Source organism: Phaseolus vulgaris, chromosome 9, assembly GCF_051622355.1.
Source record: "Phaseolus vulgaris cultivar YP4 chromosome 9, ASM5162235v1, whole genome shotgun sequence".
NCBI lineage: Eukaryota > Viridiplantae > Streptophyta > Magnoliopsida > Fabales > Fabaceae > Phaseolus > Phaseolus vulgaris.
In genome coordinates this window covers 25,955,253-25,974,494 of record NC_143506.1, presented here as the reverse complement: position 1 = coordinate 25,974,494, position 19,242 = coordinate 25,955,253, and the positions used below count along the sequence as shown (strand labels likewise).

General features: G+C 31.1%; 1 protein-coding gene and 1 long non-coding RNA gene across 3 annotated transcripts; one reads left to right on the top strand and one right to left on the bottom strand.

The window, feature by feature from the left end:
* Positions 1–1,551: 1,551 nt before the first annotated feature.
* LOC137821990 (uncharacterized) lies at positions 1,552–3,957 on the bottom strand. Its single transcript, XR_016515891.1, has 3 exons — positions 3,879–3,957; positions 3,444–3,578; positions 1,552–1,835 (listed from the first exon to the last, which is right to left on the bottom strand). It is a non-coding gene; the product is annotated as an uncharacterized LOC137821990 (long non-coding RNA).
* A 3,865-nt stretch (positions 3,958–7,822) lies between these two features.
* LOC137823136 (uncharacterized) lies at positions 7,823–11,324 on the top strand. 2 transcript variants are annotated; one of them, XM_090294783.1, is made up of 5 exons: positions 7,823–7,872; positions 8,637–8,913; positions 9,476–9,595; positions 9,738–10,763; positions 11,089–11,324. In XM_090294783.1, the coding sequence occupies exons 2-5, from the start codon at positions 8,644–8,646 to the stop codon at positions 11,119–11,121; spliced, it is 1,449 nt and encodes a 482-aa protein (XP_090150909.1). In that variant the 5' UTR covers positions 7,823–7,872; positions 8,637–8,643; the 3' UTR covers positions 11,122–11,324. The 2 variants fall into 2 exon arrangements, with proteins under 2 accessions (XP_090150909.1, XP_068484380.1); XM_068628279.2 differs by having other exon boundaries at positions 7,829–8,542.
* Positions 11,325–19,242: the final 7,918 nt, after the last annotated feature.

The window sequence follows — 19,242 nt, the reverse complement described above, 5'->3', positions numbered from 1 at the left end:
AACACAAGTAGAAAAAGACAATCAGATCATCAAAGTCAAAGGCACAATTACAATAACTCCCACTCCACAAGAGTAACAAAAAGAATAACAGCAAAGAAAATAATGAATGCAAAGAATTTTTTTATCAGCATAATAAATGCAGAGATAATAAAACTTAAACTTTAACTGTATCTCCATCCGTTGCTTCCAAAACCTGACCCCTACATCCTTCATGGCAAAGCTCAACAAGTCTCATGGCAAAGCTCAACAAGTCTCATGGAAAAGCTCAAGAAGACTCATGGCAAAGCTCAAAGTTCACTACAACACAAGTAGAATATAATCAAATCATCAAAGTCAAAGGCCCAATTACAAGAACTCCCACTCCACAAGAGTAGCAAAAAGAATAACAACAAAGAAAATAATGAATGCAAAGATTTTTTTATCAGCATAATGAATGCAAAGATAATAAAACCTAAACTTTAACTGTAACTCCATCCGCTGTTTCCAAAACCAGAACCCTACATCCTTCATGTAAAAGCTCAAGAAGATTCATGGCAAAGCTCAAGAAGACTTATGGCAAAGCATAAGAAGACTCATGGCAAATCACAAGAAGACTCATGGCAAAGCTCACGAAGACTCATGGAAAAGCACAAGAAGACTCATGGCAAAGCACAAGAAGACTCATGGCAAAGCTCAAGCAGACTCATGGAAGCTCACGAAGACTCATGGCAAAGCTCAATAAGTCTCATGGCAAAGCTCAAGAAGACTTATGATGGCAAAGCTCAAGAAGACTCATGGCAAAGCTCAAGAAGTCTTATATGGCAAAGCTCAAGAAAACTCGTGGCAAAGGTCAAGAAGACTCATGGCAAAGCTCAAAGATCACTACAACACAAGTAAAAGATAATCAAATCATCAAAGTCAAATGCCGAATTACAAAAACTCCGACTCCACAAGAGTAGCAAAAAGAATAACAGCAAAGAAAATAATGAATGCAAAGATAATAAAGCCTAAAGTTTAACTGTATCTCCATCCACTATTTCCAAAACCTGACCCCTACATCCTTCATGTAAAAGGTCAAGAATACTCGTGGCAAAGCTCAAGAATTTCTCGTGGCAAAGTTCAATAAGACTCGTGACAAAGCTCAAGAAGACTCATGGCGATTTGAGAAAACTAATCTTCTTAAAAAGATGACATGACAAAGTAAAGAAACAATAAGATAAATTCACAAAATCTAAAATATCAAGGGAAGCCACAAATTCAAAACCAAGAGCACGAAGAAGATTACAAAAACACTTTGAAATACTATTGTAGATAAACAACAGTTCAGCCCACATGTTAGGTGATCAAGTCCAAAAACATTAAATAATAAAGACCAAAATCAGCAAACGACTAAGATTGAGAAATATAGTTAGAAATAAGATACAGTTTGGTTCGATATCCTATCAGAAATACTGAGACCCCAACCCGAAAGAAGTAAATAGAGCTCTTGGAGCTTTCCTTTTGGAATAGGTCTCTCATAGCTTGAGAGATAGTTTTTCATTCTCATATTGGAAATATAACTAAATATTATTGTCATTATGGAGAACATATTCATTTTGGAAGATAGTTGGGATCACGAGATCAAGGATAAGCATAAGTAAGAATCACCCTAGCTTAGACACACAGTGACTGACACGTGTAGCTTCCTACTATTCAACCAATAAGAGAGAATACAGCCATTTCAAATCAAGCACATAAGATAGTGAATGGAAACATAATAAAACCTAAAGCTTCACAGTAAGTCCAATAATCTACCGCAATTGCCTCCACAATCCAATAGACATCCATAGTAAGTCAGTGCAACATGTAGAAAGTCACTGCAACACGTAGAAGAAGATAATCAAAGTCGAAGACACAAACACAAATGTCAAAGCCTCTCATAGTCATATAGTGCATGTCTACAAGAGAATAACCGCAAAGTGTTATATCCTAAAGTTTTGGGATTTGATTAATATTATTGTTGGATTGTTAAGATTTAATTAGTTAGGATTTTATCATTTATTTAATTAGTTAGGATTTTATCATTTATCTAATTAGTTAGGATTTTATAATCTTTAGTACGCTATAAATAGAGTATTGAACTATTATTTGAGATATTAATAATATATGCACTTTGTTTCCTTTCCCCAATTCTCTATCATTGTTATGGTTCTTGGTATAATCGGAAGCCACCTAAAGGTTCCCTTTGTCCAAAGCCTAATCGTTCTTCGAAATCTCTTACGAGAGGACCTAGACGCTTCTACACACGAATGGCAGATTCAACACGCTTCGCTCAAGCTACTAAAGAGATGGAAGATCGACTCTCCCAAAGGATGGATAATAGGTTTATGGAACTCGACTACGTTGAAGGAAACCTTGACAAACCTATTATCCATCCTTTGGGAGAGTCAATCTTCCATCTCTTTAGTAGCTTGAGCAAAGACACAAGTCGCGAGTTCCATCAACCTATTATCCATCATTTGGGAGAGTCGATCTTCCATCTCTTTAGTAACTTGAACGAAGCGTGTTGAATCTGCCATTGAAGTACTGGAAGGTCCTAGCTGATACCAATTAATATGAACGATCGTGTGTAGAAGTGTCTAGGTCCTCTCGTAAGAGATTTCGAAGAACGATTAGGCTTTGGACAAAGGGAACCTTTAGGTGGCTTCCGATTATACCAAGAACCAGAACAATGATAGAGAATTGGGGAAAGGAAACAAAGTTATAGATATCTCAAATAATAGTTCAATACTCTATTTATAGAGTACTAAAGATTATAAAATCCTAACTAATTTATAAAATCCTAATAAAATCCTAACTAATTAAATAAATGATAAAATCCTAATAAAATCCTAACTAATTAAATCTTAACAACCCAACAATAATATTAATCCAATCCCAAAACTTCACAAAGATAATAAAACCTAAAGTTTCATTGGACCGCCATTCACTGTTTCTGATACCTGCCCACATATATATTGCCTTCCAATAAAAGCTGAACAAGAATCATGGTGATTCGAGAAAACCAACCTCTTTTAAAGAGATGACATGACATAGTATAGAAAGGTTAAGGTAAATTCAAAATTTCAAAACCAAGGGAGCCGCTCTAGGCTCGACACAGCACGGGAAGATTACAAGAAACACTTCCAAATATTACAGTATAGAAACCAGTTCACAGTTCAACCCATATGGTTGGTGACAAAGTCCAAAATTACTCAAATACCTTCAAATGAGTCATTGGTTGTGTTAGCTGTAAAGTCCAAGAATTAAAGAAAATCACTGACCCTCCTAATAGAAGTTATAGAAACTAGACAAGATGAATTCATAAATTCAAGAAAGAAAAGCCAATAGAGAAAGTCCTACCAGGCGCTCTTAATAGAAGCTATAGAAACTAGAGAAGATGAATTCATAAATTCAAGAATGAAAAGCCAAAGAGAAAGTCATACCAGGCTCAATGCTATGCAACACCTGACAAAAAAAAAATCAATCGGGGTTTGAGCGCTGCCATCACCTCATCGTTCCGGCGAATGTAATATTTCAATCGGGGTTTCAGTTTCACGCTGTAGGATTTGGTTTCAACTCTGGAGATTTCCAAAAAGATGGTAAGTTACCGAGAAACTCAATCCTTACTGTTAGGTGATCAAGTCAATAAAATGGTTGATGTAACACAAGAGGAGAACAATAAAATCGGTATCTCATTTATTCTCAATCTGAACCACGCAAATCAAATCAAGAAAAACACTTTAAAACAGAAAAGACAAAAATAAACCCTCAGAATATGAATAGCAAAGCCAGGACTCATGAAATTGTAGTCACAAGTTTGCAAGAACCAAGTTCAAGTTCAAGCCAAAGATGGTAAGTTACAGAAGAGAGAAGAGTACCTTTGACGCTTGAAATTGGAGAGTTGTGAGTCGCTTGAGCTCGTAATCGGTGAGTTTCTCGGAAGCCATTGAAGGGAGAGAAAATTAGAAATTTAGTTATGTTGCGTTTACTGTTACTGTCTTTATATATAAGAGAGGATTTTGGGCGCCAACTCACTTAGCGGGAAAGTATATAATATAATAAATAGTTTATTACATTTTTAAGTTAACACTCATGTGATATGTTAATTTATAAAATTTGTTTCGAATTAATTTATGTTAATTGGTTTATTCATGAGATATAATATGTGACTCGCATATTTCTTCAACTTTAACTAATCTAATCTGAACTTTTATATTATTAGTATATTATGTATGAAAATTTAAATATAATTACATTTTTTCTTAACTTTTATTATTATTTAGCTTATGTGAATCAATTATAATAAAATAAATTGTTCACATATTTTAATATGATAATATATGAAAATTTTAAATAAATAATTTATAATTTTCTATATAGAATTTTATTGGTTTAATAAGAGACTTAATTAATGAATTTTTTCGATTGACATGGTAAAAGAAAATTGAAAATGTAGTTTTCTTTAGACCGTGATTCTGTAAACATTATTTTAGATACTGTAACTTTAATATTAATTTTTTTTTCATGAGGATTTTTATTTAAATTAAGTCATAAATAAATAGTTTGATTAATTAAACTAAAGTTATATGCGATGGGTAATAATCAAATTGTCAAGGAAAGCTATTAATATTATATAATGTAGCTGGACAAAAGTTATTGTCATCCACACTTAATTTTTTATTTTAATTTTTTTAAGGGAAAGAGTCTATGATCTCACCAATAATTAATAGCATAAATTCTAAAAATAATTTACATAAAAATAACTTTTAATATAAATAGTTATATACTATAAGTTCAATCGATTTTTTTTATATTTCAAAACAAATAATTTTTATTATTAAATAACGGTGATCTTTTAATAAATATACTGTATATAAATTTAAGGTATTTTTCATCTGTTATTATCAATTGTAAATCCAATTTTCAAAATTGTACTGAAAGTTCAAAACAGTTTTAGTGGGCAAAACTTTTATACTGATGAAATAAAAACAACTTTAAATTCATACTTTAGTAAATATGTTTTTCTTAAGAGTGTAGAAAAGACAATTTAATATAAAAATTTGACTCAAATTATAGGTCGTTATCATATTTTCAAGAGAATAATTTCTATTACATACAAATTAATAAGAATTTGTTTTATCTCTTCTATTATAATATTTTTTATTTATTGCAACTACAAAAATATATACACAATTCAATTATAATTTAGAATATAATTCAGTGTAAGTAAAAGAAAAATATATTTTTTTAGGAAAGTCGATCATCAACTTGATTAACCTTATATTAAAATTTAATTAAGTTTGAATATTTTGCTTTAGGTCTTTAAATTTTGAGTGGTTAATTTGCTTGAGGTAGAATTTTTCTTGAAATAAGGAATTTCACATAAAAATAATTATATTTTTGGTATAACCTTAGCATAATAATATAAATTAAAGATTGATGTGATCACTTGATGTTCTATTTGATGTTGTGTGTTGTTGAACATATTTTTAATGTTTGAGTTTGAATTGGTTTTAAGGTACAACTTTAAAAATGACTTTGTATTATTGCAATAGTTGATTTTTTTTTAATATTTTTCTCAAGCAAACCAATTTTTGCTCAAGCGAAAACAAACATGCACTCAAACTTGTTTTTAGCACTATTTTTGCTAAAGAATCCAATTCATTGATGAGACAAGAAGAAAAACAAATAAAAGAAAGAAGTTTTTTTCAACTTGAGCAGGAATGAATTAAATATCATTGATGTATAAATCCATGTATGATTTATATAGTTTTTGAATATGTTTATTGTAATAAAATTATATGACAATAAACTTTGTAATAAGTGTATAGTAAATTTTGGGGGTGTTTCATTTATGGTATTAGAGTTGTTCATCCTCGGGATAACCTGAGGGTAGTGGGTATGGATGGCAATGCAGGTCTGTCTACCTCGCATTTGGCCCACAAAATGCAGACTAGGTTGGTTCGTCCTGCGTAAAATATACGTGTTGTTTTTATTGGGTCGCCTCACATGCTAACTAACCCACAAACCGATCCACAATAATTGAGAAGAAAATATGAAAAAAGTTTGATGTGTTTGAATTGAGATATGTTAAAGTGGATGTGTGAAAAAAGTTTATTCAAGTACGTGAGTGATGTGATGATTGAGAGAGTATTTTGAATTATTTTTAAAGGTATAAAATATAAGTTTACAAATTTACTCTTATATTTAAAAATATTTGAATATTATATAGAAAATATTTTTATGTAAATTTGATTTAATTAAAGTTTTATATATTATTCTCTTTGAATAATTATTTTAGAAGAAATAAAAATTTCTTATCATTTTTACAAAATTATTCTTATATTTTAAAAAAATAATTATTTTATTTTTTATAATTAACAATAATATTATTATATAAATAACCATACTTATTTTTATTATATTATATTTTTATTTATTTTTAATAAATATTTGATATAAATAAAATAAAATAAAATAAAAATATTTAATATATTATTTAATAAGTTTATTTAATTATTATTAATTTATTTAATTTATATTCATTATCATTATTTTATAAATTAATTTTAATTAATATTATTATTTTATAAATTAATTTTAAATATTATTATTATATAAATATTTAAATATTTATATTATTAATATTAATATATTTTTTATGATTATAATATATAAATATATTTATAAAATTTTTATTTATTTTATTATTGAATTGTTATAATAATTATTTTAATAATTATTATAAAATTTATATATATTATCGATTATATATAACATATAATCGGTATATAAATTTTATATCACAATCCATTAAGTTAACATATCTATAACATATATAATCAATTATATTATAAAATTTATATACATAATCCATTATATGTTATACATAATCGAGTATATATATAAATTTTTGTAATATAATTAATTTTTATTTTATAAATATATAATATTTTTATTATATTATAACTATATTTAATTTTTTATAATTTAGTTATATTTTTTTTATGTTTTATTATATATGCAGTGGATAGTTTAGAAAAAAATATAAATGTGTGATTAAGTCATGAATAAAAATAGAGCATATAAGTTATTTTATATATTTGTATATAATTTTATTTTTTTTCCTTCTTATTTTTCTGTAATTGGGAGAAATAAGTCTTGGTCCCTCTCACTCACTTCTTTACTTCTCACATTCCATTCATACCATAAATAATGAATTGATGAGTGATTGTTATATTGTCTCATAATCTGAGATTTTATAACTAAAATAAAATGATATTATAATTAATGTAAATTGATAAGTGATTTTTGGATTAACCATAAAATTTAACATTGTCTTTTTAATATATGAGAAGAAGTAAAGAAGTAAGATAACCAAATTAGACAACAGGTCACAAAATTAACATAGAAGTTAAATTTCAAGAACTTAATTAAAAAATATAAATTTTTTAAATACTAAATAAATATAAAAAATTAATAAAAACTCAATTAAAAATAACTAAATTTGTACTTAATTAAGTCTTTACAAAATTGTAAGATAAAAATTCTAATATTGGAGTGTAATAATAATGCATGTGTTTCCGCCACCATATAATATTATATAAAATTACTTTTAAAAATAACTATTTTCAACCACAATATGCTAATTTTTCGTGTAAAATTTTATAATTTTTTTTAATTATAATATTTAATAGTAAATGTATCATTATTTTAAATTTTAAAAAATGAAAATTCAACCGCGCAGTGTTCCCGGTTGTTAGAGTAATTATTTAATTATTTTTATACCAGCAGAGTATTAGAAACCCGGGTGATCAGTTACTGTACCGTGCAAGCTATTCACTCTCAGTTCCTCACTCATTCTCGTTTTAGGTAAACACTGAAAAATGCTACCTTCTACAATTCTTGTGAAAAAAAATGCCCTTTTCATTTTCTCTCTAAAGTTTTCTATTTTCTCTTCGTTTGTTCGATATTCACTGTACTTGCATTATTCTTCCTCATACCCTAACCTTTAAGTTTCTTGCATTTTATTTATTTGAAAATATTATAGTTTCAGAGAATGCATTATTATGAGATTCACATCAGTGTTTGTCATATACCTAATCTTGTTTTTCTTGCATCTTCTTGCTTTAAACACATAAAACCAGACTTAGTCCATGTTTTGGTTGAAACAACTTTGGATAACTTTGGTTTGATATAATTTTTTATATGTTTCACTGGTAAATCTGTTTTAAGAATCAAAATATTCACACCTAGTGAGTATCTAGATGCAATTTATCAATGTGTCTTTTTACAGTTTCCTGGTCAAATCATTCTTACAACTGCTCATACAAATAGACACTTAACGAACCTATACAAAGAGTCAGACTGCGGTTAACTTTTATGTCTAGGATCATTAGATGATCGTTTTGACTGTACATTACCTGTTTGGGTTTGTGTTGAGGATAATTATGCTACCTTTAATCGTGTGATGGAAGGAAAGAAAAGAAGAAAAACTTTGAAGAAAAGTATTGATACAAGGAAGACATTTTTGAGACTTCATGTAATTTCACAGGCCAACTTTTCATATTTACAAGTTTTGGTTTATTCAGGATGTGCTTAGATCACTTGAAATGACATGTTGATAACTTATGCAGTGACTCAATGGAAGTCCAAGAGGATGGTGTTGACGTTCAGGAAAAGCTTTCTGGCTTTATTTTCATGTGTAATAGAATTACAAAACCAGAGTGCTACAAATACCGAGTTTTTGGGCTTCCTGCTGGGAGAAAGAGTGATGTAGAGAAGATCAATCCTGGTGCATATCTTTTTCTGTTTGACACTGATGTGAAGCTTCTCTACGGTATTTATATGGCAACCTCAACCGGGAAACTAGAAATAGAGCCTTTGGCTTTTGGACACAAATTCCCTGCTCAGGTGAGCCTTTACAACCACTTTGTGAAAATAGCATCCTGTGTAATGATTGGCAGTTTGTGGAAATATTGGTAGCTTCACTCAGCAGTTTGTAGCATCAATCTTGTTGCCTAAGCATTATAGCTTGACTTTTGGGTGTCAGTTTCTTAATTTGCCTTTGGAGTTGGATACATGTGGAGGAATATAATTGGTTCTTGATGGTACTTCTGGTGCATTTGGAAATTTTATTTATAACCTTTGACATTGTTGTAGTTTTTGGAGTAGGCCCATGAACCTTAATCTCTATTATTTTTTGAAGTTGTCACAAGTGTCGTTTTCATTGCAACATTGTATGTTTCGCTGGTTGTTTTTGTTGACTTCCTAATTTTCCTTTTTATGGTCAAAGTTTATGTATTATCTTCAAGTCATACAGCTAGTTGAGGCTTTTAAGTTTTTGGCATGAGACCATTAAGTGCTTCTCATAACTAACTGTACTTAAAACTTTGTTGTGATGTCAAATGCTCCATATCTATTGCTTTATTGTTCATTTCCCGTATCCTGCTTTCATATGTTTAATTTTGTTCAGGTGAAATTCAAAATTTACAAAGACTGTTTACCCTTGCCAGAGAGTAGCTTTAAACTTGTCATTCGAGACAATTACCAGAAAGGCTCCAACAAATTTAATCCTGAACTCAATATTAGACAAGTATGTTTCATTTTGATCTCTCGCAAATTGATTTTAAGTACAATTATTTCAGTCTTTTATTTTCTTCTCTGCATCTCCTTTTTGTGTGAATAAAACTCATGTAAACTATGTTTCTTATTTGGAATTTATTGTTATGTTGCAGGTAAGAAGTCTAATAGAATTGTTTCGCCCATTACATGAATTGCCAACTTCACCTACACTTCCTTTTCTGAAGAAACCAATGAATAGTGTTTATCATCATATATCAGGACCACCCCTTTCCGAGCATGCCCATCTGTCTAGAATGGCACCCAATCAAGCTCCAATGCTGTTGAGTTATCAACATGTAAACCAACTCGGGGAGCGTACTGGTCGTGCCTATCCTGTTCATAATATTATGCCTTGTTCAGCTGCAGCACAGCCTGTGCCATCCCAAACTTCAAGGAATCAGTTTTATGAACAGACTTTCCTCAACGACTGCGGTCATGCTAACACATTTCAATTCTCTCAACATGCACATCATAACGTTATACATCCGCAACCTGAATTTCATTATTCATTGATGCCTGTGGGTAGCAGTCATACTCAATCACTGCAAGATCCTCAATATCCATATCAGAGTATCTCAAACCCTCAATCACTGGAAGATCCTCAACATCCATATCAGAGTATCCCAAACCCGCAATTGCTGCAAAATCCTCAATATCCATATCAGAGTATCTCAAACCCTCAATCACTGCAAGATCCCCAACATCCATATCAGAGTATCCCAAACCCGCAATTGCTGCAAGATCCTCAATATCAATATCAGAGTATACCAAGCTCTCAATTGCTGCAAGATCCTCAATATCAATATCAGAGTATACCAAACTCTCAATTTCTGCAAGATCCTCAATATCAATATCAGAGTATACCAAACTCTCAATTGCTGCAAGATCCTCAATATCAATATCAAGATCAGAGTATACCAAACTCTCAATTGCTGCGAGATCCTCAATATCCATATGGGAGTATACCAAAACCATCGCATGATTTTCATCCCACAGTCGCAAATGCAGGTAGCAGGCATACCCTGTTGTCATGGGGTCCTCACTATACCCACCAGAATATGCCAAACTCACAACCTGACATTTATTCCACCACACTAAATGCGGGCCACGGTTATGATCAATCATTGCCAGATCATCAGGTAAATGCCCAAATTCCTCAACACATGATTTCAAATCTTCCCTGGTGAACATGTCTCACAATGCAATCATATGATTTGTCATCATTTAATCAGCCATACTTTCCTCAAGAATTTCCATCTTCTACATATTCATCTTAATTTAATTCAACAAACATTGTCTGGCAAAGGATTTTTTTATTAATTTTCAGTAGTACCGCAAGGAGATGATCCATAATTTATAAGTTTTACGATTTATAATTGTTTGCTGGACAAGCATCTTAGCCATGAGCTTAATGTATATTTGAAATGAATTTTGTCAATATCAACTTATGTTATTATGGACCAGGTCTGGAGCCATGCAAGGGGTGATATCAAGTGATCAACAAACTGGAATGGGAAGTGAGTAGCATATGCAGACATGGGAATACTTCTTTCTACTCTAGAGAATGTTGCCAAACCACCTGTTCTCAACAAATTCCATTTCTAAGTGCTTAATCACATTTCTACTTAAATATTCCATTATGCTGCATTTTTTATATGTAAAGGCGCGTAATGTTAAAACACTGATGTGATGTTTACTTACTGCTTTTTGTACCAAAGGAATGATATCAAGAATCGCAAATCAATTACACAAATCCTTGAAATAAATTAGGTGGGTGAGAAAAGAAGAGAAGAAAAATAGATAATGTCACATTTCACAAATATAACTAAATTAGTTAACAAAAACTCACAACACGACAATTTTGGAGCGATGGAAAATTAATGTAAAGAATGTTAAGCCAAGCAAATAATATTAGACGATGATAACGCAAGGAAAAACTTAAAAATAGATACCATAAAATGTGACAGCTATCGGTGTGGCTATCATTGTTTTCCATTCACAGCTATCGGTTATATCAAGAAAATAGCTCCCATGCCTAATCTAAATTATAGGACAATGGTGGCTAAGGAATATGAATATTTAACTCATGGAGTTGCTTGTAGGAGGTGATAATCCAATCTGTAGAATGATTGAAGGAGGAGGCCGAAGCCTGCTGGGAGAAGGTTTGTGTGGAGGAGAAGAAATTTTCTAAAAAGAAAGGTTGAACTAATTCTTAAGGAAAAGACTAAGGAAACGAAATTTAGGAGAGTAGTCTAAGGAACTCAAGAACAAGTTTGAGATGCAAATTTAGAATTACATTAATACTCATTCCTAGTTGAAAATACAAATAGTGGTGCCTCTTATTTACAGAAATGTGGTTCGACCAAGTGAGAGGTAAAAGGAGGGAGAATTTAATTTGTTCTGAAAAAGGTGGCACAAAGAGTGAATCAAATGACATTTGTCCATTCATGCTTTCCACATTTGCACATATGTGCAAAGTGTGAGCATATGTGCTCTTCTCCTTAGCTTGGATGTCCTAGGGCTTCTCTTGGACTTAAGTGAGCCTAACTGAGACCTTAGCTATAGTACTCTAATCATAGTCTAACCTTAACCTAGCATCCTACATTACAAAGCTTAAATGCAAGCCCAAACACCTATTCTACTGGACCTAAATGTCCATTACTACTTGGCCTAAATAAAAGGCCTAAATGTCTTACTTTATACAATATATTACACACTAGGGTTAACTTGTGTTTTGAGAGTAGCTTGAGCCTATTGAGGTCAGTGAAGGTCTAGTCTTTTTGTATCCTTCAATCCATAAGTTGTTGGTCCCTTTACTTGGGATGTTCCATCATCCCTACCATCTTGAGAAGAGTTTGTCCTTAAATTTGTAGGACCTGCCTCATAATTTGTACCACCTGCAAAAGATATAAAATCATTAACATTAAATGTGACATTCACTTCATATTAGTCTAGTAGATCTAACTAATATGCATTATCGTTGATCCTCTTGAGGACTTGTAAGGGACCATCACCCCAGGGGTTGAGTTTGGACTTTCTTTGCGCAAGTGAAGTCAAACCCAATACCCTTCCTCAAATATGTCTTCTTTCTTCCCTTTATTGTTTTGTTTTGTGTATCTCTCATATCGATATGTATTTGAGTTTTAACCTTCTCATGTAGTTTCTTTACAAAATCAACCTTGGATACCCGTTCTTTATGTATAAACTCATTAACATTAGGAAGATGTATCAAGTCTAAAGGTGTAAAAGGGTTAAAACCAAACACAACCTCAAAATGTGAGATCCTAATAGTCTCGTGGACTACCCTACAAACTTAATGTGAGGAAGATACTCATTCAAAGATTTGTGATTACCATTTAGGATTTCCCTTAACATAATTGATAGAGACATGTTTATTACCTCCGTCTGCCAATCAGTTTAGGGGTGACAAGTGGTAGAGAAATTAAACTTAGTTCCTAGTCTTTCCTATAAAGTTCTCAAAAAATGACTATTGAACTTGATGTCTCCATCAAACACTATTGTCTTGTGTAATCCATGAAGTTTAACCACATCTCTAAAGAATAGTTTAACTATGTTGCTAGCATCATTCACTTTGCAACATGGTATAAAGTGTTTCATTTTTCTAAAACGGTTCACTACCACAAAGATGGAATTAAAGCCCCTCCACGTTCTAGGTAGACCAAAGACAAAGTCCATACTAATATCTTCCTAGGGAGAAAAAGAAACATGAAAAGGAATATATGGTCCATGAGGCATTGTTCTAGACTTGGCTGGTAAACATGATATGCATCTATGACCATGTCTTTGAATATTTTTCTTAATATGGGTCCAAAATAATTTGTAAGGAGTTCCCTTAACATCTCTTCATCTGTAAAGAATTGTCGGTGTGAAAACACATAAACAAAAGGTTGATCTTTGAATAGGAAAAAGAGTGATATGTGGGGTCCCAAATGAATTGGCTTATTCGAAAAAAGCCTCGTTCCTTGGAAGATCTATCTTGTGTCTGATACTACATGGTTCCACTTTGCAAAAATTCTAAATCTTTAACTTGAAGCTCATCCTCTTCATCATAAATGATCCACTTGTTTCGAAATGACATAACCATTTTTTTTTATATTGTTGCCCCAACCTATCCATTTGATTTCTACTTTCACTATCTTTAAGGAAACATAAAGTCTTTTCAACCCCAAAGTGCCCCATGATGCCTCTTTCACGAGTCTCCTTAACAGGGAGTTTTCTATATGACTCTAAGGGTATACAATTTTTTTCTTCTTTAAAAAAATATCCCTTAGATACATAAAACTCATCGTGCTCTATGTTGACAACTAACATAAAACTCATTGTGCTCTATGTTGACAACTAACAAAGGTGGAGGAGAAATCAAAGTCTTTAGCATATACAATTATGCTATGTGATCAAATCTAAGAATCTAGGCTCCCAACTCTGGAACTAAAGTGTACTTCTAGATAAGGCATCAACCATAATGTTACTTTTACCCTTCTTGTACTTAATCACATATGAAAAGTGCTTTATGAACTCCACCCACTTTTCATGTTTCTTGTTGAGCTTACCTTGACCCTTCAAAAGTGACTTATAGTAACCATGAATGACAAACTCCTTTGAAAGGTCCTCACTAGAGTATACAATTTTTTTCATAGGTGGGGTAGTTGATGGAGGCACCGTGAAGGTTGTAACTGAAATACGCAATGGAGTGTCCTCCTTGCAACAAAATCGAACATATGTCAACTCTCGATGCATCACATTCTAGTTCAATTTTTTTTGAAAATTCAGACAAGGATAAAACGAATGCATTAATGAGTTGAGCATTAAGCTTTTGAAAAGCTTGGTCATGTTTTTCTTTCCAACAAAATATGACATCCTTCTTCACTAACTCATTGAGTGGTGAAGCTAGATTAGTGAAGTTAGGAACAAATCTTTTGTAAAAGCTTGCCAAACCATGGAAGCTCATAACTTCTCCCATATTTTGTGGAGTTGGTCACTCTTGGATGACTTTGACTTTCTTGGGGTCCACATGAACCCCATTTTTAATGACTACAAATCCTAGAAAGATGATAATATCTACCCAAAAAGTAAAACTTGTTTAAGATGACTAAATGTTCCTCAATACTCCTACTATACAATAAAATATCATCAAAATAAACTATTACAAATTTTTATATGCAATTCCTAAAAACATGATTCATAAGCCTTATAAAAAGTGTTAGGTGCATTAAGACTAAAAGGCATCACCAACCACTTGTATAACCCGAGCTTGGTCTTAAAAGAGATTTTCAACTCATCACCTTCTTTGATTTGAATTCGATGATAACCACTCTTTAAATCAATTTTAAAAACATGGTGGACTCATGCATTTCATCTAGGATGTCATCAAGCCTAGAAATTGGGTGTTTTTATTTTATTGTAATGTTGTTGATGATTCTACATTCACAACACATTCTCCATTTTCCATCTTTTTTATCACCAATAAAATAGGTAGAACACAAGGGCTAAAACTCTTTTGAATCTAACCCGAAATCTTGAACTTGAGATTCTATGTTCGTAGTCTCGTGAGAATTTGTTTTGCAAGTTGGTCTATTGAGTATAATGACTCCAAGAACAAAATCTATTTGTTCTATACCACTAAAAGGTGGAAGTCTAATTGGACCCTCACTAGGGAATTGATTAGTGTCATATTTCAGTAATATTTTATATTAAAATACAGACATTTATGGATATTAATTGATAAAATAACTATAATATAACTTCTAATTTATGAATTTGAACATTTTTACATATTTTGTGATTATAATTTGAATAAGAACGATTTATTCCCAAATTTCTGTTAATTTCAGGATTCTAAGGAATAAATCGAGATGAAAGGGCAAACTATTCACCAAAAAAGAAAAATACTTATTAGTTTCTCCAAGCCAACAAGGTTTTCACATAGATAGACATTCATAACCAAACCAAGATTCCAACAATAAAACACAAAACACCATCATATATCTTGAAAGAGAATTAGACTTTTTGCAACCATATATTTTAACCAACACCTATGAGGAGTTGAATATTTGGGAAAAGAGAGGAAATGAGAAAGGAAGAAAAATGGGAACCCAAATTCGAAGTATGAAATATTTGGATTATTTCATTTTCTTACATCAGCTTAATAAGTATCGACTAGGCCGACACTACCACGTTAAAAAATTTAGCGTCTCTGAGGCTGAGATTAACATATTAAAAAATTAACTATTTTTACATTGGTTATGTCCACTCGTGCTTTTATCATATTTTCTTTAACTCACTATACCATTTATTACTTTAGGAAATACTAAAATTGGCCACGTTGATATAAATGTAACCTACAAGTGGAAAATGCATCACTTTTACAATTGTGGCTTATGCATCACTATAAACCACACTTTTTGTTTAAGCAATAATTTTGTGGCATGGCTTAAAAAAAATAAAGCATATTAAAAAAATGTGACCTTTAGTTGTCAGTATATTAAACCATATAAAATTAAAGTTACCTTTAATATTGATAACAATTATTAAAACGTGGTTACTTTAGCCCACATCCCACATTTTTTAAATTGTAACATTTTTTTTCTTAGGAAACATTAAACTTGTCCACGGGTATATAAATAAAACCTAAACGTGAAAAATGCAACACTTTCATAAGTGTGACGTGTGGACCACCAAAGAACACAAATTATAAATTGTTGATATTTAAGCCACAATTTTAAGGTGTTGCCTTTATAAATGAATAAATCACATTAAAATAAGTGTTGTCTAAAAACAATAAAAATGTGGTATATTCTCAACTATAGAAATGAAAAGACAACGTTTTTATAAATATGACTTATGCATATTATGGGCCACAAATAATAAGTCATGGATGTTTTAAGTTATACTTTTTGGAAGTTGCTTGTAATTCATCAATAGCCAACACATTAAAAAATTTGGCATAAAACATATCTTACGTTGCTTATAATTTCTCAATAACCAACACATTAAAAAGCGTGACATAAAAGAATATCTTAAAATTAATATCTTCAAACCTCGCCAGCACTCCAATCTGAAAATTAAACCGTGTTAAAAATGGTCTCTTATAGTCATGCTCACCAACATTTCTCACTTTTGTTTTGAATCTTGATAAGTGTCATATTCCAATAATATTACATATTAAAAGACACACACTTATGGATATTTATTGATAAAATAATCATAGTTTAACCTTTGGAATTGAGATTGGGAGTAATCAAACTTTTTATGTATTGAGGTGATATTTAAATATAATATTTTGTTCTTGATTGATGATTGATATTGTCATTTTATTTTAATGCTTGCTTTATCATGATTTTGATCCTTAGATTTGAATGAAAAGTACTTCTAAGCATTTGACCTAGATGATAATGCTTAACATATTTGAATGTCATGAGTAGATTTGAAATGTTAATTGCTATCAATATATGCTTGTAAGGATAAATTTTTTTTATAAATATGTGAGAAATTGATATTTATGATACTATATTAATAATTTTATATGCGAGAAATCAATATGAATGAATTTTATATGGGTATTAATATCAATCAAAGATAGAATATTATTATGTTTTTCAAAATACAAAAGAGTGAGAAGGATGAACCTCAATCCCAATTTTCCCAATTCAATGAACCAACTCTTTACTTTGCTTTATTTACAATTCTTGGAATCTCACATACAACAAACATCCACCAAACTTTAATTATTGTTTTTTATTTAGTAAATATTTTACTTGAGAATTCAACTATTCTTCGTGGATTCGATATCCGTCCTTAGGGATAATTTATGACTTCTGACACAATACATTTGTCGTAAAATAGTCATCAAATCTCTTACCCAATGTCACAGTGACTCTCACTCTTTCTCTCTCGGTACCATCGTCTCTTTCACTCTCAGTCTCATTAATTTTCTCTTTCTCACTCTTAGTCTCATAGTTCCTCTCTCGTCTCTCACTCTTGGTTTCCTTAATATCTCATTCTCTCATTGTTCATTTCTCAATATCTTGTCAACCGCCTCTCACTCTTGGACACGACCTCTCACTATTGGTCACAGTCTCTATTGTCTCTCATTCTCAGTATGTTTCGATAGTGGAATATCAATCATAAATACGTTTCATTGCTTTTTGTTAATAATAATAATAATAGTAATAATAATAATAATAATAAATAGTGATGGTACTTACCTATGGATGATCATTAGTGAGAAACATGGAATTGTATTACCTAAACCCTAAATCAAATATATAGTACTCTTGTTTAATTCTATACAAAATATTTATCATAAACAAATATAGACTAAAAGCCAATAAAATTTAATGTCAAACTTGTTAACATGTCAGATACACTTCCAACAATTAATAACCACATAAACACTCCTCATGATCCACACACTTGACATAACCAATTTGTGAATCCTTTTAAAAAAGACATGTAACTAGCTAGATAGAGACAATCCAGCTAAAACACCATTGGTTAAGAGGGTATAAGAAGATGAAACATTGTGAAGAAAAACTCTACATTTAAAGAGTAAAATATTAGATTTTCTTCTTTCTTTTTAGTCTTGTACACATTGTATAATAGTAAATTTTCTCTTGTAGGTGTAGTTTCTTCTTGTATTTTGTAGATGAATACGTGGGTTCAAATTGGGTCTCTAATTGGATCTTGTTGGATAATCAAAACCCTATAAAACCTAGTGACTAGGATTAAGCTAGAAGTCCCACACTCCATAAAACAAGCCTAAAATAAGAAAAAGGAGGGACTAGCTACATGGAAAGTGTGCTCTCCAAATTTCTCTTCAAGTGCAACTATAAGGTTGTTGCAAAGAAGCTAGGAGCCTCTTGTAAAATCACTTTAAAATTGAACTTGAATTAATTAACTTTCACTTCTTGTTCTTTTGAAATTTAAAAAGAGAGTATTCTCTTAGAATCTTTATCGAGGAATCTTTCTTGAAAAAAAAATTCTAGTTCCAAGATTTTCATCAAAAGTCTTTGGGAAAAAGTTTAAATAATTTAAAGTCTTCTCCTATCCTGAGGATGCTTCCATCAAAAGCTCCATGCATAAAATAATATTTTTCGCATAAGTACTAAAGGCGCTCTCATTAGACAATTTAGTTGAAGGTTTAGTGCCATTAGCATTTGGTGGCAAGAGTCTATAAAACATGTAAAGCAGGTAAGTTTGTGCAGAATCTTCTAAGGGAATGGTTTCCTGAAATTAATAACTGAAGTAACAGAAAAAATGAAGTTATAATTTATCTCCTTTTACATTCATGTATAGTTGCATATGCGCATAATAAAACTAACAACGGTAAAGGAGGATCAGAAAAGCCTTTTGAATCATTAAAACTAACAAGTAAGAGAGAGATACATTTTTTGGTGGAACATCAATTTTGAATAGGAAATAAAGAGAGGATATAAAAAGGGCTTGTGATTTTGAATTTTTGGTACTAATATTGGTCTTTCATCTGTGGACGGAAGCATGACACGTCCTCATAATTTATGATTGGCATGCAAGAGGATGAAGTTTTGGACACTCTTTCCAAGAAACTTGCTTTAATAGGAAACTAAATTTGGAGGGCCA